Source organism: Magallana gigas, chromosome 1 (genome assembly GCF_963853765.1).
Source record: "Magallana gigas chromosome 1, xbMagGiga1.1, whole genome shotgun sequence".
Taxonomy (NCBI): Eukaryota; Metazoa; Mollusca; class Bivalvia; order Ostreida; family Ostreidae; genus Magallana; species Magallana gigas.
In genome coordinates, this window is record NC_088853.1 from 6111201 (window position 1) to 6132064 (window position 20864).

At 36.9% G+C, this 20864-nt stretch overlaps 2 protein-coding genes across 4 annotated transcripts; both read left to right on the forward strand.

Moving 5' to 3' along the window:
* The first annotated feature begins 144 nt into the window (after positions 1–144).
* Positions 145–4680, forward strand: LOC136274568 (uncharacterized). Its single transcript, XM_066081679.1, has 3 exons — positions 145–3989; positions 4293–4393; positions 4497–4680. Exons 1-3 carry the CDS (start codon positions 3063–3065, stop codon positions 4633–4635), a joined length of 1167 nt encoding a protein of 388 aa, XP_065937751.1. The 5' UTR covers positions 145–3062; the 3' UTR covers positions 4636–4680.
* Positions 4681–11707: 7027 nt separating this feature from the next.
* On the forward strand, positions 11708–16137 carry LOC117692625 (zinc finger E-box-binding homeobox 1). Of its 3 annotated transcripts, none has more exons than XM_066081684.1 (6): positions 11708–12265; positions 12361–12423; positions 12517–12573; positions 12664–15090; positions 15193–15265; positions 15591–16137. In XM_066081684.1, exons 1-4 carry the CDS (start codon positions 12093–12095, stop codon positions 12905–12907), a joined length of 537 nt encoding a protein of 178 aa, XP_065937756.1. In that variant the 5' UTR covers positions 11708–12092; the 3' UTR covers positions 12908–15090; positions 15193–15265; positions 15591–16137. The 3 variants fall into 3 exon arrangements, with proteins under 3 accessions (XP_065937756.1, XP_065937760.1, XP_065937762.1); XM_066081688.1 differs by lacking the exon at positions 15591–16137 and adding an exon at positions 15386–15471; XM_066081690.1 differs by lacking the exon at positions 12361–12423.
* Positions 16138–20864: the final 4727 nt, after the last annotated feature.

Sequence of the window (20864 nt, forward strand, 5' to 3'; positions counted from 1 at the left end):
TGAAATAAACCAAAACTGCATATTAATTGATATTTTCTTCATTAATGAAAATCTCGATGATATGCGTACCTACAAAAACAGATATGCGTACCATAAAACAAATAAGAATTTCTGTATGCGTACCATCGGTAAGATATACGTACCACTAATATACAAATTGATTTTTTTTTCAGATGAGAACTACATATGTTATGCTCTCTCCTGTGGGTTTAGTTCATCAGATCCGAATGAAGTACTTAATCATACATTGAATTGTCAATGGACACAGAAGAATGAGAAATTTAGCATAGGACAAAAATTGTTTGATGAAAGTGTAGGAAAATTAGTGTACCGAAGCATACATTTTGGTATCTTGGTTAGTGACATAATATCCAAAATTAAAAATGGATTGAAATGTTATATAAATATCCAAGCTAGAAATCTTTCTTTCAAACGATCATCGGAGGAAAAACACCAGGAAATTGATAAAACTACAGAAAACAATTATTTTTCTGAGGGTTTTCAAACAGATATGCATGAACTTTATGAACTCATATCAGAAGCTATCCCTATTTTGCAAGAAAACAACATCATTGAAGATTTTATCACGGTTGTTAAGTGCATTTGTTCTGGCCAACTTATTGACAACATAACGCTCAACTTGTTATTTGATGTTGCTAATTTTTTTTTCAAACCCCACAGCATCTTCAATGCGGTATTCTGAAAAATCAATGGCATTTTGTTTGATAGTTAAAAAACTCTTCAAGGGAAAGGGAGTAAATATTTTTCGTGGGTATAAAGGCGAGGGACTGGGAAATGTTAGAATTAGCACATCAGAATGTAAAATTAACTTTGCCGTTCCATCTGATCCTGTTTTGTCGAAAGCAGCAGCCCCTTATAGAGACGATGCCACAGAACCAGGAATTTTGACCTTAACCCTTGATGCATTTGCAAAAACACATCAGTCAAAGGATGTTAAATTGTCTATTGATGGAAAGAGACTTGCTAATGGATTCGGAAGAGTTGGCGATGAAGATATGATGGGGCACGAAGCAAGTCCTACATTAAATGAAAAGAAGCAGAGACTGAAAGATGAACTTAATCTTGTACAAAGTGTTATATCATCATTACCTGCTGATGATTTGCACAATCAGCAAAGTCTTAACATACAAGAAAAAAGATTAGAAGAACGCATTACTAATTACAATTTCAAACATGAGCAATAGGATTAAGGAACTACGAAATCTTATCTTGAGTAGAAAACTATATTTAGAAAGTTTGTTTTCCTTAGTAGAAGGAGATTGGAAAACTAGTCGCTTTGCACCATCAATTAGCTACTGGCAGACCAAAATATTGCAATCTGAGAATATGATCTCACAGCTTCTAGACTGCGTCGACAGCATTGGATACGCTGTATCCTGCATAAATGGAACGAGTCACAATTATGTGAGGGGAAGAAATGTTGTCGTTGATTTTGAAAAACAGTCAAATTACATATGCCTTCGAAAGTTAGATGATAGTTTTGAATTAGCTGCTGATGAAATATCTGCTAGAGTAACAAAACAAAGATCACAGAGATGGTGTAAGCTAAGAGAGAGTAGTAGAATAACAGGAAGCACACTTTATAAAGCTCTTGGTTTTGGAACTCTTAAAGATCAACAAGAACAGTATGACAAAGTTTTTCATGGCATACAAAAACCGATTTCAGTGGAACTTCAAAATCTATTCGATTATGGGACAAATAACGAAAACAATGCTCTAGCAACACTTCTTGGAAAGATTTTGCCAGTATATTTTCCAACTTTATCTTATAGGGAGGATGGATGCGAGATGGTTCCACTTGGTGACTCATATGCTGTGATAAGAGTAAATGGGTCAGGCGTAGACTATGCCGGAAATACAGAAGTGGCATTCAAATTTAAATGCCCCAATCCAGATAACAAGAGAACCACGGGTGTTCATTACAATTTTCCAAACTATTATACTACACAGGTGCTCAGTCAGATGTCAGCAAAGAAATGTCATCGCTTAGTATACCTAAGCTTCACTCCAGAATCTGCAACGTTATTTGATGGATCATTTGACGTAGACATTTGGAAAGAAGTTTGGAAAATCGCAGAGGTTTTGTATGGAAAATCAACAACAAAACGACCTACGCGGCGTGACCCTCTTGCAAATGCAGTGGGTAAACAACTTGATGAATTTGCTAGGAAATGCCAGTTCATTGCGGAATTTCCATCATTAAGATATCAGGCTTGTAAATGTCCAGATGTGTCCAGTATTGATGGAGTTTTTATGCAACATGGATCATATGTAGATGTTCAGCCGACGATCTTTACCTTTGCAGACCTGTCTGCATCACTGGAAAGTACAATGAATGCGTTTAAGGACACTTCTGACATTCTAAGAAAACCTGCCAAGGAGGTAATCGTCACTGTCGTATCTGATCTACATAGATTGTCAACCCCATTTTCTCCATATGCTGGTCATGCTGTTCCAATACAATATGTATTCAGTGGCTTTAGCTTAACAATGACAACGGCACGAAACTTTATAGGAGAAGCAATACGAGCTTGTAATTCCAGGAATTTAAATGTAACAGTCATTGCATTTGATGGACAATTTCTTGAACTGGCCGTTTCGGATGCTTCTGGAAAACCTCTTACGGTATGCAAATTCATGAAAGCACTATGGGAAAAGGTATACAAGATGCCAAAAAATGAGAAGCTTTCATTTCTTTTGCATTCTTCCTCCCAATGTGGATCTCCACAAAACATTACAAAAGCACTGAATAAAAAATCAAAGAGTGTCAAATCTAAAGATGAATCCAAAGTTGACAAAGAATATGCAGTGATAGACATCTTAAAGTATTTACCAGAGGATCTTTTGAAAGAACTGGACGAAGAGACGATGAAGTCCATCACAGAAGCTAGACAGATGGCAACTTATAGAAATGCCAAGAAAAATGAGGAAGATCAAACTAATTCTGAGGATTCAGGGGTTGACATGACAGATGCATGTACAACAGACTTTAAGACTTTGCGTGAAACTTTAATATCACTTAACAATGGCGAGAGGTCAAAATGTTGGAGTGTTCTGAAGAAAGTTTTAGGGAATGCTTTAAAAATGCTTCAACGATAAAGAAATGCTTTAGAGTCGACGAACTAAAACTCATTGCAAAAACATCTCAAAAACTGCTCAAACATCAGCTTGTTGCAATTGTGTCTGCTAAATTTGGGGACGGTTCTACAGTTGAAGTAAATCCCAAATCACCCAAATCCCTAAAAGCTATGACCGAGAAGCATATTAGATCATGGTCTGTAGACGCTGTTAACGTAGCGTATGCACAAATGATTTTCCCTGAAAAATTCAAAGAATGGAATGAAGGAAATCAGTTTCAAGGTTCATTTAATCATATTCCGCAGTGGTATGCTCAACCATGCTTAGCAGAAAATCAGTTGATACAGCCCATCATTGATCCGCATCACATTTTCGTAAACAACAGAGTTAGATGTTGCTCTAAAAGTATGAGTGGAATGAACATTAGAAAGGAGGCTTGGTGGAAAGCAGCAGAATCAGACAAGGGCAAATCATGTGGGTTGTCACTTGAAATTGTAAAAGAACTCAGAGATAAACAGAGCACTGCTTTTGCTAAAACAACATTTAGCCAAGGAACGCAGAAATTGCTTCAAGATATGGGTTTCTATCATGAGGCAGAATGGTGTCGTCTTATAAGACAGTGGGACAATGCTATTGATGATGCCGGAGTTCCTGTTGACAATCGAATAGAATGGCTGCTGGACATGAGGGAAAAGCTGTTAGGCCTTTTGAAAGTTGGACATTTTCCACCTCCAGGTGCATCCGTTTGTGATATGCCTATTGCGCAGTTTAAGGGAATTTTTACCAATATTGATCGCCGCCTTCAGCTATACTGCATGGTGCGTAATGAAACATATAATCAAAGAGCCATCTCAAGCCTGGATTCTGAAACATTCTTTTCGGGCTTTCAGGTATTTACAGTCTTTGAGACAAGCCTTTAAGCATTGCATATAAAGGGGCATTGTCACTATTTTGGTCAAATTTTATTTTACTTCACAATTCTGGTTTTCATTCAATCATTGCTTTTCTAAGGTTTTTCCGAGGGTCAACAAAAATTTGAGAGTCAGTCGTCAAATAATATAAAGTCATGCGAAATACAAAGCTCATAAATCCATGTTTTTGTTTTCATAGTTCCAAGTATAAAAAGATTTTTTGCAGAATAAAATCGTGGCCATTTCCTTTTAACATGCAAAACTAACAATTTTTGTTAATAGGATTATGATCCAAAGAGAACTGGGATCCTCCGTCCAGATGACGTAACAGTAGCACTTAGAGCTGCATCATTACTCTACAGGCACAAACTTGACGGCGACAGGTATATTGATATGAAATACAATTTTATAGATATTTTTGATTTTATTTATTAGTATACATTTACTATAAACAATTCATGTTTATTCATTTAACTGTATTTAAAGATCGGTTATCATGAGAACATCTAAGAAACCAAGAGTGTACCCTCTTCAACAAATTGGAAATCAAGAAAACACTTATTTGGACAATGATGCAGTTGATGCTTCCCCAGTTTTGCTGAACGAGTCCACATTTATCAGGTGAGATATGAACATATACATTTTGAAAATATGCATTTCGAAAATTTTAAAGAATGATTTGTGCAACAACATTAATATCGATTAATATTCTTCTTTAATAATAAATAGAATTTATCTGGAAAAAAAAATGTAATTATGTTTCGATTATTGCAGATTATTACAGGTACCGTAGACAATATGTACTGGAAATCAGAATAAACACAATCATTATTAAATTGTGCAATATAATTTAAACGAAAACCGTACATTGTAAAGAAATATTTTCATACCTCTTTGTTTTTGCTTAGGGGTGCTTGTAATCAAAGACCCATCAAATCCACTAACTGTTTAAAACCAAAAAATTCCATATTAATGTCATAAAATAATACTGCTGAACTTCAATTGATATTTATTTTTTTTTTAAAGGAATTGTATATTTATAATTTATTTAACTGTATTTCGTAAAAAAAAGATTCAAACAACTTGTTAAATGAAAACTATAAATTGAAAAAAAAAATATTTAAGAAAGAAATACGGGTGATTTAGATTACCCGATACATAATGATCAGATTAATAAAATCTCAATTAAGTCTAAATTCAACATTCAAGTCCGAATGATACAGATATTTAGAGTCCTTTGATTTCTTTCTCAAAACATAATAAATATTCAAATTTTGAAAAATGAGTATGTTTATAAATATAATATTAGAAATACGAACGAATGAAACAATTAACAAATACATGTAAAAGAATACTCTGTTCAGAATTTTACCATTTAATGATGAATTCTGTTCAAATGATAAAGCAAGAAACAATTAATACTCGGCGTATTTATCATTTTAAAACAACTGACATTAAACAGATAGGATAATTTCTTGACAACTATTTGAATATTATCTACTTACATGTGATTCATCCATTATCGTTTCTGAATTGTTGATTGTCCAAATTATCAATAAAGATCAGTTAATCGAGATACCTACCTGCTCTTTTCTTTCAGATGTTAAATGATAGTAGTATTTATAAATTTACTAAAGTCATAACATCATATATACATATTATATTATAATAATATCGCCAAATGTTTGTAGACTACATAATTTTCTATGATTTTTGAAACTCATTTAACAATACCTGAAGCGTCAGCGATAACAGAAGTAAGTATTTCCGGTATTGCTTTTGTAGGCGGCATCGAAATAAAGATCGATGAAGTACACAGCTAAAAATGCTCTGCCATTCAATCAAGTAAATGTTAAATGTATGGTCTGGAATGGTGACTGACTGCCATTTAGCCACTTTTCAGAAGACTGAATGCCAGAGGTTCATACTGTGTTATTTACTAAATCAAAGTTGCAAATTATCTGAAAACTGATTGCGTTATTTAGAACTATATACTGCCTCGCATCTTCATTTATTATAGTAAAGCAACAAATCTTAAATAAGTGCATATACAGTCATGTGTATTATTTATCGATACAGGCTGCAGTAAACTTAACAAGCATTCTGAGAGTATTGCATAAGCAATACACGTCCCCTACCGGTTTGTATTATTCTATGAAAACTTCCAAGCACACAACTATTTCAGAGCTATTGTAAACGAGATGTCATGCTTTAATCAGAGATAAAAGAACAGAGGAAATTAAAACTATATAGTTGATATAGAAATTAAATAGGAAATAGGTAAAATAATACTCTTTGTTTCATCTCCTGTAATTTCGCCAAGTCTATTCTATATTCGCTGGTAAAATTTTGTGAAAACAATGCACTGTTATGCACAATATCATTTCGTACCGTCCTCTGTACCCCGAATCAAACCAAACAGTTAAACAGCCCAACCCGACAACGAACCCGATTGTAATAAGAATACAAAAAAACCCTGGCGATTAAATTTACAACACATTGCTTGACACTATTTTATAGAATTCATTTGTTTGTTAGAAATGATAAAAGGAATGGTACAGGAAAAGGAATGGTACAAGTGACGCACGAGATTATTACTGACTAAATACTGACCTCGTTTATTGAGTTACACACCGAACCCGAACATTATTAATTTGGTATATAAAAAATTAATTTTCTGGAAAATATGTCAATCAGACGCTACAAAAGTGTAAACTTGATCTGTAGTTTGACATTTTGAAGCTGTTCAGCAAGTTTCATATTATTCCTCAAATGCATAAAGAAAAAAAATATGGAAAACTGAAGTCAGACGGACAGACAGACAGACGGACGGACTGACGGACGCAGAGGAAAGCTATAGTCCCCTCCGGTGAAACCGGTAGGGAACTAACAAGCTGACCAGAGTATGCAAGCAAACCACAGAACCAAGGCAATGGCAAGGACACAACCAACAGTAAGACGTAGTAAACAAACGACCGGATGGCAAGAGTTTAGGCTATAGTGATTATCAAAATTAAAAAGGAATGTGAAGTACTTCAATGTTAATTTAATAGTGATCAATTTCTTTGGTAATGATTTGTTTAGGAAACCACAATGGAAGAGCGTTTACCCTGAGATGACGAAGCCAGACCACTCTGCTAAGTTGTTCCTTTTGAAAGCTTCAGGAACATAAATGCAAGAAAGGATATTAATTACACACCACCTATCATTTATATTGATTTACCAGAGGATGGTGACTCAAAAGTTGATAGAGTCTTTGGAGAACAAAACTTTGCAGATGAGGAGGAAGACCTTTATGTCACTACGATTCGATTCTCTGAAGCTATGTCTTTACTGATGAAATACCTGAAGTTCCTTATGTGAAACCCACGAAGCAATAAAAGATGCATGTATCTCTGAACTGTACGCAGGGACTTTAAGGAAACATGGTGTTGCATTATTAATGAAACATAGCCTGAGAATCAGCTTCAAATTGTCAGATTAAACATTAGTTATATCATAAGTACATACATAATCGTAATGCCTTGCACAGAAACAAAATAATCGAGAGTGTGTGTGCGCTAAAAGAACATCTACGAAAATTTGTTAGCAGCCCTACTAGTCACCAAATGTGATCTTTTTGTGGCATACTTGTTGAGGAGGATTTAAAAAGGTGTATAAATCAGTTTTGTTTAAGAGCTTTCTAAGCCAGGAGCAATTGGATATTTTAGTTATTAAACAACAGCAACTTACATTATAAAAAGGTAGGAAATAATTTTTGCAAAAAATACGTTCTTACAGATCTAAGAACTATGAAGATCACGAGGGAAGCTCCATCAAAGATAAAGGATGGAACAAATTACAGTGAAGCTTTTTTTGAAAAGGTTTCTTTAGTGATCCAAATTCTATCTTTTTCTCACTTAATACAGATGAAGTATATTTTTAAGGTATTTTAATATTGTTTTATTTTTCTCTTTCAATTATTACGCAATGTTTATGCAGAACAACAATTATGAAACCAGAATGCTAGTAAATAACAAGTCTCTATTAAATATGAAATTTTGGGTTTTTTTTCATCGCTAGAACAGGTCCCCAATTACTTAAGACCAATTTTTAAAGAAATTGTTGTCATAATTAAAAGAACCTTTGTTTATCCTAGAAATGATGAAGATTGGAAATAGTACTGATAGCAGTAATGATCTCAGTTTTTTTCCCAACTTGCCAAAAATAAGACAGCGAGGCTTTTGACAAATTGAAAGGGGAAACCATTTGCAAAGAAATCTCCTCGCCGTTCATCTCTGTTGCCAGGAATAACCATTTGCAAAGATATCTCCTCGCCGTTCATCTCTGTTGCCAGGAATAAATTATCACTGTTTTTATCCGCATGGCATCTGTTATAAATTTGAAGTTATGGAATGTGCAGAATCACTTTACAGGTTTTTTCTCCTTTTGAAATCATGGTTTGAAGAGCCTCCCGCAGTTATCATCTAAGAAAATTCTTGCAATCTACATACCTATTGCTTGAATAGAGATCCTTTATTTTTCGCCAAGACATTGTTTGTTGAGGATAGACTTTATTGGATAATCATACAACATGATCCCCGGATATAGGGCCCACTCATTTCCATCATTGAGTATTATCAATGCACAGGTTGTTGAACAGAACAATTCAAAAATAATGAAATTAAAATCTTCTCTGTCATATATGAAGCCAGAAAATTTCATGAACGTTCTCATGTTCTTTTTGTGGTTTTGAAACCAGGAGATAAAGAGAAAAATTTCCAAATAACTTGTGATTTAATCAAAGGTCTAGAGTTTTATGCCCTTTATTCTGGACATAACATAATTTAGACCATCAATCACCTGTGAACATTCAATTGCAATTAATAGTACCGTACCTGTGAGCGTGTACAGAATGTGGTCTGAAATTGAGATGGCTGGTAATTTGAATTAATTTGATGTTTTAAATGGTTGTTGTATGTGTAAATAACATAAAAATATATGAATTTGAGTTTAATTTAGGGTCATTTTAAGATATTTAAGCTTCATATAAGTAATAATCACATTCCAGAAACTAATGGTTTTATCTAACTATATGAAAGTAGAATAATTAACGGTTGCCTGTTCTCTTCGTATTTTTGGGATTTGATTTTAATCAACTCTCCTATGCAGTTACTCAGGCAAACCGAAAGTGAAACTGTAACAGTGTTTGGACCTAAGCACAAATCAACACCGCTGACAACATTTAGTTCTAATCGATAAATTTGATGTAATGAGTTCTTGAGCATTGTTTTTCAAGGAAACTTATTTATAAATACCTTGTAAATAGTCAGATTTTGAATGGTACGTAGAAGGTAAGTAATTTTTGAAGTAGTACATTTTATAAATTCTTACGCCAGGGCTCTTTCATCCAGACGCTCGGCTGTCTCCGTAAATCTCCGACAAGCAGAGAGTCTCTCTTGCATTTCGGTGATTAACTGATACAGCTGAGAGTCTAGTTGAACGAGACTAGAGTTCAATTTTGCTTGAATCCATACAATTTCTCATAACTATTCCGATTACTGATACGTAGTTTGATGGAATAGATCTTTGAATATTATACAACATGATTCAAATTGGGTTTTCACAAAATACAAGTGAGAGAATTCATATTATAAAAAAAATGTGCGTAATTCAAATACATATAGTATTCATGAAAAACTCGCCAAAGTCACAAATTCCAAAGTCACAAATGACGGCGTTCGAAATGTTGTAGATTCGGAAAAATATATCAGACCGAAGAATGTGCAAAATTTCGTTACTCCAAAATTAAACGAAGAAATCCGCACTCCTTTGAGTCGGAAAACCTGGAGCCAAAATATACGGATTCAAAAAACACAGACGCTGGTCGGGAAAGCCATCATCCCGCAGCTACGGCAAATTAATATGCTACTTAAAACAAAGCAGAAGGGTGAGACACCCTCCATGAAAGAACTCACCACCCTGTCGATGGACAGCTTAAAACTGACGACTTACGTCTACTGTCGTACGAGTTAACTCACAATTTCTGTGATAGTAAAAGTTAATTCTTTCTCAGTACTATTCGAATGAACTAATTGGAATCTTTCTTATATTATTAGATTTATATCTTCTTATATACAAGCAATAGCTTGCCTAAATGCTTGCCTTATTTAACAAATTTAGTCAATGGAAGCATGAATTTTTCAATTACGATATCTTATTAGAAATAAATTTTAAATTTTCGCTGCTGATCATAATTTCTGAGAATGTACATGCATATCACTTGAAATTAAATTATTTCATTAAATGTTCAACCATAGGAAAAGATATTCAAGCACGTATAGTATATGAAAGTGTGTGGGGGCAGCTTCGTCCAAAACATTAATAAATTCTCAAAATCATTTAAAAATGCATAATCGTAGCTTTAATTCAATTACATTCCCTAATTTCAGTTCAATATTACATGCTCTGACAAAAGTGGAGGAAGGAAAATTCATGGTATTTCCATATGGAAAGTTAGAAAAGTGCCTGCTGCAAAAAAAAAGCCCCCCACCGATGCTACGTGCCTGTGATGTAAACACACGGCCTGCCCTGGTGTATTCGCATGATCCTAACGATCCTCTCCGAAACGGTGCAGGCAATTAGAACAAGCAAAATAAACCCAATTTAAAAAGATAAACCAATGTTTGAACAATTGATGAAAATGCTTTATAGGATGTTATAAGCAACGATGAGCGAGAGTTTTCAAGTAAAAGAGCTGTTCATCATATGCACGTGTTTGAATGGTGTAATCCTGGTTTAAAAATTGGAACGGTGCTGGGCAGGGGTGACACCGGAACAAGTTGTTACACATTGCTTATGTACATTTACACTTTAAGTATTGATTGATGTTGGATTATCATCACTAATTACGAATTATCATTTTGAATACAAACACATATGTATTCATGTAGCTCGAATATTTACTGTAGGAACAAATCCTCTTCCGTTTTTATTACCTTCTACATCGTTCGTTTGTTTAAATGATAGACACTCCAGAAGCGGGTGGGGTATACTAGATTCTGGATCCACTGGTCTCTAATGTAATGCCTGAGTACGGATGTTGGCTGGGGAACATTCCTCCATCACTCTAAAGAATTTCTCGATGTGGTTCCATGGAAGGAATGGCAGCGCCAGGAGCTGTTTAATGAGGCGGAGAGCACTTTCTCGCTGTGTAAAGGTGGTGGCGAGGCCAAACTGCTGTACAAGACTCCACACAGCCTTTGTCCAATGACGTGCACAGCCCTTCCAAGGGAAAACTTCGCGAATGGTGTGCGATGCACCTGAAATGATTCTAACAATTTTAAATATACATGAATGCGAGTATTAAGGAGAAAAACAACATTGAGAAAAACTGTTGAAATATGTTTGATGTTCCTGTATGTAGTCCTTTTAAATATTATAATTTGTTTTAAGGCATTTAATATGATGCCTGCTTCAAAATCGGCAGTCACTATTTCCAATGATGAATTCCCCAGTCTGTCTTGCACGGCACAAAATACCTGAAACAGCAAAAATTTTTTTGATTATGCAGACAATTATAATCTATTACCATTTTATATAGGAAATTATGTAAAAATGAGTTTTCAAATAAATTTTACTCAAGATTTTACCTCAATAGTAGTAGTATAGGGAGTAGCATTTACTCAAGATTTTACCTCAATAGTAGTAGTATAGGGAGTAGCATTTCGTGCCGATCCTGAATGATCCTGAGATCCTGAGCCGTTTAAAGATCCTGATCATACAGGTGATTTAAAGGGCTAGCATGAGAAGATCTGAAATAATCAGGATCCTGACTGCGATTTGTTCAAGGGGCGAACAGGTGAATCGGTCGGGTCGGAACAGGTGCGTGAAAGTCATTTACCAATTATGGGGAGAAGTAATTTGATTAAGAAATCGACATGCATCAATTATAATTAACTGTGTAAATGAGTTAAAACTAGTTCTGACATATTTAAGGCGTAATTAACTACCAACATATCATTACTGATTAAGGGGGGAGAACCATTTAAAAGGACGACAGTTTTAAGGTACAATTACTCTATGTCAAGAGACTACATCTAAATGTTGTCTACAGCTTTTTTGTTCCACGCAGAGGAAGAAATTATGAAGATGTCCTTAAGAGATCTACATACTGTGGAGTCCGTTAAAGAGTGGGCCGAGAAAAATGGTTTGATCAATCACCCATTAGTTGTAGGAAAATTAAAAGAGTTGAAAACGGACAGGCTAGAAATTAGGTAAGTGTTTCATATTTCATCTACATAACAATCATGTATTTGAACACATGTTTCTCTCTCTCTCTCTCAATTGTATCTCCTTTTTTCTGTTAAAGTGTTGATAATGATGACGAGGCGATAAGGATGGAGGTCGATACGGGAAAAGAACAATCTGAAGGGTAAGTTTGTTCCCGTTATCAAAATATCTTGTTTGTTTGAAAATATACACTAGTTTATTGTATTGTTTAAAAAAAAAATTTGTATTTGTGTAGAAAAGAAGAGTCGCAGAGAGCAACGCAGTTATACGCGATTCCGACACAAGACTCAGAGTAAGATTTATGATGTCATAAACTTTTATTTAAAATAATGGTCAGGTTAAGCCTATTATGTATCTGGTATGCATTTCCTTTTAATTGTAGAGACGAGTTTGCTGTACAACCGGGGCCTGTCGTACGGTCGTCTTCGCTGCAATGCCCGGATTGTCCGAAGGCATTTAAACGTAAAAACGAACTTGAAGTTCACATCAAGGCGAGACATGAGAAAGTGGCATTTTCTTGTAGCAAATGTCAAAAATCATTTGCTTACAAGACAAATGCGAAACGACACGAGGCAAAGTGTAACGGGGCCGATCAAAACTCCGAACAGAAATCGGTAAATAATTAAGAGACAAGTTTACATGTTTGTAGAATGATAATTACTTGTAAAGGACTTGTAGATTGAAATGTGACTTATACATATATTTTTTTTTAGACAGCGGAAAAGAGAGAAAAAAGCACCGAGGAGAGGGGAAAGGGGATAAAATGCAAAAAGTGCGGCCATGTATCAGCGAACAAACGGGAACTTAACGCTCATAGAAAATTTCATGCGGCGGAGGGAAAACCCCAGCGGGAAAAGGCAACCGGACCAACGTGCAGAATATGCAGCAAAGTATTTCCTAATAGAAAGGCTTTGTATATCCACCAAAAAGTCGACCACCAGACTGGAAGCGGTGAAGTGGGGGATTTTCCTTGGGAGGCTACGGGAGTTCCGGCTCCGTGGGACGGTGATGAGAGATTGAAATCTGCTTACATGGCCAATAAGAAATTCATACTAAGCAAAGGTGAAACCGGCTTAGTTAAAAAATCTATAAACTATCCAGCCGACAACCTCATCACAACCACGGATGTCGTCCAGAAAGTAGAGGATATTGCCCGAGGGGAAAAAATGGCTTTTCGCATGAATATTTCTGTAGGATTTATCCTACGACACATCGAAACGGGGGAGTACCGATATTTTATTCCGGACCGGAATGAAACTCTCTTTTCCAGACCAATTCTCATCAGCACTATAAGCGATGTAAGAAAGAAAATCAAATCTCAAATGGATTATATAAATTTTTTTGAACATTTGATGCGACAAAGGCCGGACAGCAAGTGGAGGATTGACAAAATTACAAACATAACAAGCATTCTGAGAGTATTGCATAAGCAATACACGTCCCCTACCGGTTTGTATTATTCTATGAAAGATTCCAAGCACACAACTATTTCAGAGCTATTGTAAACGAGATGTCATGCTTTAATCAGAGATAAAAGAACAGAGGAAATTAAAACTATATAGTTGATATAGAAATTAAATAGGAAATAGGTAAAATAATACTCTTTATTTCATCTCCTGTAATTTCGCCAAGTCTATTCTGTATTCGCTGGTAAAAATTTGTGAAAACAATGCACTGTTATGCACAATATCATTTCTTACCGTCTTCTGTACCCCGAATCAAACCAAACAGTAAAACAGCCCAACCCGACAACGAACCCGATTGTAATAATAATACAAAAAAAACCCTGCCGATTAAATTCACAACACAATGCTTGAAACTATTTTATATAATTTATTTGTTCGTTAAAAATGATAAAAGGAATGGTACAGGAAAAGGAATGGTTCAAGTAACGCACGATATTATTACTGACTACATACTGACCTCGTTTATTCAGTTACACACCGAACCCGATAACGAACCCGAACATTAAAAAATTGGAATATAAAAAATTAATTTTCTCGAAAACATGTCAATCAAACGCTACAAAAGTGTAAACTTGATCTGTAGTTTGACATTTTCAAGCTGTTCAGCAAGTTTCATATTATTCCTCAAATGCATAAAGAAAAAAAGTGTGGCAAACTGAAGTGGGACAGACAGACGGACTGACGGACGGACAGACAGACTGACGGACGCAGAGGAAAGCTATAGTCCCCTCCGGTGAAACCGCTAGGGGACTAAAAATCGTTCTTTTTAGGACGAAATATATTTTGAATTGATGGCGACTAAACCCACTTGTATATATGTGTAAATAAGTTTTGTTGTTGTTGTTTTTTTTTTAATTTTGTGTATAGCTTGTTCATAACCAATGCCTTTGATGTGGACGCTGTCCGGCTAGCGCTTCACGCTTGAGCAAACACGCGGGGGACTGTGTATATACACAGTGAAGGCCCCTGGCTGTCCAGCTGCAGACCCGTTCACAGTGTATATACACAGTGAAGTCCCCTGACTGACCAGCTGCAGACCCCAAACTTTCATTCGATCGGAGGACGCCATGATGAAGACAGTCTTATTAGGTTTTTTGTACTTGTGTTGCCTTGCATCTTGCTGTCAAAGAAGGGATGACGTGATGGTATGTCAACAACTCCCTTCTTCTCCACGTCTTGAGGGTGTGAGGGTCCTCATCATCGCCAGAGTCCTGACGAACATGTTAAACCTAAGGGCCTACGACGTGGATAAAGTAATGGTGCAGTTTTCCAGCCTGCACTTTGACCAGGTTTTGACCAGACCAGGCACCAAAGTCTTCTTTGGGGACAGATTGTGTACACATGTAAGTGTAATGTATGCTTAAATGCTAACTTTACGTGCATACTGTGTAAACTTGTACATATTGTGATTGATTTATAACCAACGCCGTTATTTTTTTTTTCAGGCTTCAACTGACCGATAGAAGAGTGACCCCTCTACGACAACGGCCATGATGGAGACGGCAGCCATTGGGTTTAGTAAGTGTATTTTATCATTATTAAATCATGAATAGTTATATTTTCTTAAAATACAATTGCTCTCAAAATATAATGTGCTAGAACGGAAACGAAATTTTGAAAATATCTGTTATTTTCTAGACATTCCCTGGATCATAGTCACAGGAATATCGTCCCTCGCCATCTCCTGCATTGCGATTTGTGTGTGTGTGGTCATCGTGCGCAAGCATTGTGCCAGGAGAAAGAGCCTTCAAAGACTTTCAGCAGCGATGGACGATATTTCTGTGTCTGAGTTTGGATATGAAAATGTTAAGCTAGACTAACTACAGTTTTCTTTTGTACATAGTGCTTATCGTATTCTGGAAGTGTCTTGCATGTCGCCGCCAACCAACCGTGACAGTCCCCGCGCCAGTCCAGATCCCCGCACACCATCAAAGGGAGCCGACACCCGTCCCCGTTCTTAGACGCTCGCGATGTGCGAGGAGAGCGCCCCAGAGATACGGTTTTTGAAGCGTGCGGACCATGAACTGTTAAAGTGAAACTTATTTTATTGTAAAGAAACTGGTTTTTTTTATTGAAAGTTTCGATGTGTTAAAATGTATATGTTATCAAAATATATAAAGAGACGTTGAACATGTGAGAATTTGTTTGTTTGTGAATTTTAAGGAACAAAAACGTGACAGGATGATGTCTGAAATGCATTAAAAGATAATACAAATCCTCATTTCAATAAGGCTCATTACAGATTGAGCAATAGAAGCTGAACGGGGAAAGGGTCATTACGTAATGATAAGATATTTTGTTTATGTTATACCTCGGACACTGGACAAACAAATACCTTTTGAATGGACAATAAATTAAAGATAATCATTAAGTACCCACTACTCCTAGTCTTATACCTTTTTTTTTTTTTTTAATAAAGACATTGCGCCACAAGATGGTGATTTAAATGGTTTGTTAAACTGTTTAAGTATCGGGATATTGTGAACCACAGATCGTAATTTCGAATCCGTTTGGAACTTTATTAAATTAAAATATAAACATTCATCCAAAATTGGTCATTTTTTCACCTATTTGACATAATTCATATTGATCATGCTTTCTATCATTAACAAGTAATTTTCTGCTGATTTGAGAAAATATTTCAAGATGTAGTGAACCATCTTAATTATGATCTGAGTAATTAGCAATAAGTAACATGCTGTGTTTCGACTAAACAGGAGAGATAACGGGGTAAAAGAGCATTAAGTACTTAGGATTTTATGAATGGTAATGATTTGAGAAAATATTTCAAGGTGTAGTGAACCATCTTAATTATGATCTTAGTAATTAGCAATAAGTAACATGCTGTGTTTCGACTAAACAGGAGAGATAACGAGGCAAAAGAGCATTATGTACTTAGGATATAATTAATGGTAATATTATATTGAGGATACTGGACAGTACTTGCGCTGGAATAGACAGTTAATTGATATCAAGCAGCGACTTTATTAATATGGATTGCGTATGTGCTGTTACTATAAACAAGATTATTTTCAATGTAAACAAGAAACGATATATAAGGTCTGCTTTTACAAGAAAGCAAACCATCTCTTCACTCGACGAGGTACGAATAGCATATCGTAAACTGTAAGTAAACATGATGAGCCAAGACTTTTCAGAAACTTTTAAATTCGAATTAGGATGCGAACGCACGTTGAGAGTGTTAGAATCCAAAAACAGCGAAGAGGAAACCATCATCGATGTTAGACTGTTCGCCGACGATCAACCAACTGAGAAAGGACAGGCCATGACCTTATCCAGGTGGCGTATCTTATGTGATAACGTCGAACAAATCGACCAAAAACTGGAAGAAGTAAAAAGGGACGAACGGGTAGACTACCGACTGCACCTCGGTGCCAATGTACATGTGTCAATCACATCACCATACAAGTGTGTGAACATCAGAAAATTCGAGTTCGCGCGGAACTCTGCCAAGAAAAAAATGTACCCCACCACGCAAGGACTTTCCCTCAGAATACCGGAGTGGAATCGACTGAACAACAATCTTCATGAAATCAATTTCCAGTTACCAGTGGAGTTGGACAGTGTTGTGCCATGCTATGCGCGGCCAGACCACAGCAATCAGATGGGTTTGCTCGAATGCCCGGAGTGCAACCCAAACCTGGACATTGACAATATATGAATTGTTAAATTTATTAAAGTTGGTTACATTTAGTTGTTATAAGTTAATAAATGCATTGACATAATAAGTTTGTTCATGTTTTATGTGTGTTTAAATACAGTCACACGAAGCTCTTATCAGTCATTATCAAAACTGAAAGAGAATCTTCAACATGTTTCCGTTTAATAGTTGTACAACAATTTCAATTTCGGGCACAACGGGTTCGGGTAAAACAACCTTTGTGAGGAAACTCATTCAAAATATGGCCGAGATGTTTGAGCCCGTAACTCCTAGAAGAGTATTATACTGTTATGGTGTCTATTTTTTTAGGAGAAGTAAGAGAATTTGTTATAAAACTTTTTAAATGAATCATACGCAAAAAATGGTTCTGATTCCTTAGGAATAAATATAATCGAATGATGAGCGAGACTCGAACCCCGCCTGTGCAGTTCAATGACGCGACAACGCAGACAGCAACAACGGAACAGGAAACCCCACCCCCTCCTGATCAGGAAATGAAAGTAGAAAGTCCGCCACCTCTTAAACAGAAAGTGAAAGTGAAAATAGAAACCCCGCCCCCTCCTGGTATACCTATAAAGCGGACCATTCGAAAGAAAAGTCGGCCAAAGTGGATTAAGTTCGTACAGAACAATCCCACTGTTGGATTAACGATTTAGAGGCTATTACGCAAAGTTACAACAATACTTATCACAGTACAATACAGAAGCGCCCCGCACATGTTACAAACGAGGATCGTTTTAAATTCTGGACAATGCAAGAACAGGAAAGGGATACCAGTCCAAAAGTAAAGACATTTAAATTTAAAACAGGTGACATTGTCCGCATAACGTACATTCGCAATGTCTTTTCTCGGGAGTACGATGAGCGATGGACTCGCGAGTTGTTTATCGTAAGTTCTCGTTTTAATAAAGACGACAGATGTCTGTACACTTTAAAGGACTACCACAACGAACCAATATTGGGTACATTTTATCAAGAAGAGCTTCAAAAGGTGCGTGTTAACAACGACACCGTTTACAAGGTTGAAAAAGTTCTGCGCAGGCGTATGCGGAATAATAGAAGAGAGGTCCTTGTTAAGTGGCTGGGCTGGCTAAATAAATTTAATAGCTGGATCTTGCAATCTCATTTAAAAGAAATTCAGAGATGAACCCACAGCACTTTCTCTTTTGCGCCTCAAATGATTGTTTAAAGTTTCACCCAGAGAACAATTCGCATGACTTTATCGTAGAATTACCACAGACACTTCATCTTGAGGGGGAGTGGGAATGCGCCTTGGTGGAATTATTTTGTGACACCCTTAATCTAGAGCAACTGAAAGTTGTAGTTCTGATGTCAGATTTGTGCAGACGTAGCTACATCGATTATCAGAGACTTCCGGTATTGCCCCGTTTTCTGTTATCACGCGGATCAATTCCAATCACCACACCTTTTTATGTACCTCTGACACGTGACCAGATCCAGCGTTTTCGCATTTATTTATCATACGACGAGCTCATTAACTCTACATTACCGATTAAAACCCTGTACTGTACACTTCACCTAAGACGATGTCCTGGCAGCCATTTATCCCTAACGTAGAAGAGTGGAAAAATCACTTTCTTACGACGGCCAAGATGAAGTATATTCCCAATCAAAAGACATATATTGTCGGACAATTTGGGGAAGAAAGTGCGAGTACAAAACCGCAAATAGAACTTGTGACTCCCACCCAGCAGGTCGTAGACAAAGCCAAAGCGGATTTAAAGAAAAGAAAACTGGAAGGCGGTCCAGTGGTGGTTTTCCCCGCCCCAGACACCCCTAAACCCAAGAAAAGAAAAGCGCAAAGAAAATTTGTGTATGCCAATAAAAAGAAACAAAATAAATTACAATGATTGTCTATTTTCAGTCTTTACTTTAACGCCGCCGAGTGAGCATGGCTTTTTTCACTGAGGACTCAAAGCCCGCATTTAGTAACAGATTAGCATTATTTCACAATCTGCCCACCGATGCTGGTGTTGAACAGACAGAGTGGATAGATGTTCGCCCTGTTGGTAGCACCTCTCACGGAGGAGTTATTGAATTTAATCTGTCAGCTGCAACAACTTGCAATCTTGATTTGTTACGCACTCGCTTGTTTCTTAGAGCTAGAATTTTACACGATGACGGGACGGTGCTTAAGCCCAAAGAAAAAGTCGGTTTTGTTAATTTAGCATTACAAAGTTTATGAAACCAAGTAGACATTTCTGTACAACAGCAAGTCATTTCGCCCACTGTTTCTACCAACTATGCCTACAAAGCGTATTTTGATGTTCTCTTTAAATACGGAGTTCCTTCTAACACCGTGCCGCGCTTACAGTCTCAGCTCTTTAATCCGGGCACCTTGGGTTTCATGAATGATTCTGACGCTCTGTCTGGTGGTAACTTTGGATTGTTTCAAAGAGCTAAAATGACAGAGGACAGCGCATTTGTCGACCTAGGGGGTCCCATATACATGGACATATGCCAACAAGACCGCTTCCTGATTAACGGTGTACAGGTCGCGATTAAATTATGGCCAAACAGAGATGCATTTTGTTTGATGTCGTCGGAGGACGGGATGAAAAGCGGGTCGTTCACTTCATCGCTTGCCGCATTTGTTCCCTGAACATAAGTCACATGACGATGTTTGGACTGATCCATGATGAGACCTCCGTAGCCACAGTTGCCGATTAACTTCTGGGTGTCAGCTATGATGCTCATCGTCGCATCTTCATCTCCCTGTCGACGCGCGGTAGATACCTCATGTCCAAAGTCCCGGAAACACCGACCAGGAACATATTAAATCACTTGATAAATTCTGGTCACGTGTAGTCCTTGTTTGAGATACCATTGAAGTAAGGGGGTGGCGATAAGAATTTTCCGTGCGCGCGTTCCTCCGATTAACAGACGACGAGGATTTTCGCTGAGGTCATTCGCCCGAACGTGCTCCTGCATATGCTCTCCGATGAGATGAAACTGGACGTCGGCGGTGCAGAATATCGGAGCCATTTCCTCAAAATGTTCTTGCGGAGACCTTTCTTGCTGCCAGTCATCATCCCATTTCTCCGGTGTTGTTATGTACACTTCCACCATTCCAAACAATGACCCGTCGTAAACGGCTTGAAGAATTTGGTTTTCTGTGACATCGCTCTTGTGAGTTTTATAGAAAGTTGGTAATGACTGGTCAGCAATCGCGCGGAGGTCAGGACGCACTCTCTTCAACTCTCTATATTCACATTCCCAGATTTCTACAACTTGATATCCCTCTTTGCGTATGTATTCGGTGGTTTCCTGTGTGCGTTTAAATTTCTGCTGTTTGGATTCTAGCCACTTTTTATTACGAATAGATTTTGTTAAGGCACAATCATGACCGTGAAAGTAGCATCCTTGAAACTGAAACACAGTATTTGTCGCATCACAGTATCCGTCCACCGGAAA

Coding starts and splice junctions, on each gene's coding strand:
- LOC136274568 (XM_066081679.1), top strand. CDS start 3,063: ATGTTGGAGTGTTCTGAAGAAAGTTTTAGGGAATGCTTTAAAAATGCT. Junction 3,990..4,292: donor CATTCTTTTCGGGCTTTCAG/GTATTTACAGTC, acceptor TTTTGTTAATAG/GATTATGATCCAAAGAGAAC. Junction 4,394..4,496: donor CACAAACTTGACGGCGACAG/GTATATTGATAT, acceptor CTGTATTTAAAG/ATCGGTTATCATGAGAACAT.
- LOC117692625 (XM_066081684.1), top strand. CDS start 12,093: ATGTTGTCTACAGCTTTTTTGTTCCACGCAGAGGAAGAAATTATGAAG. Junction 12,266..12,360: donor ACGGACAGGCTAGAAATTAG/GTAAGTGTTTCA, acceptor TTTCTGTTAAAG/TGTTGATAATGATGACGAGG. Junction 12,574..12,663: donor ATTCCGACACAAGACTCAGA/GTAAGATTTATG, acceptor TTTTAATTGTAG/AGACGAGTTTGCTGTACAAC.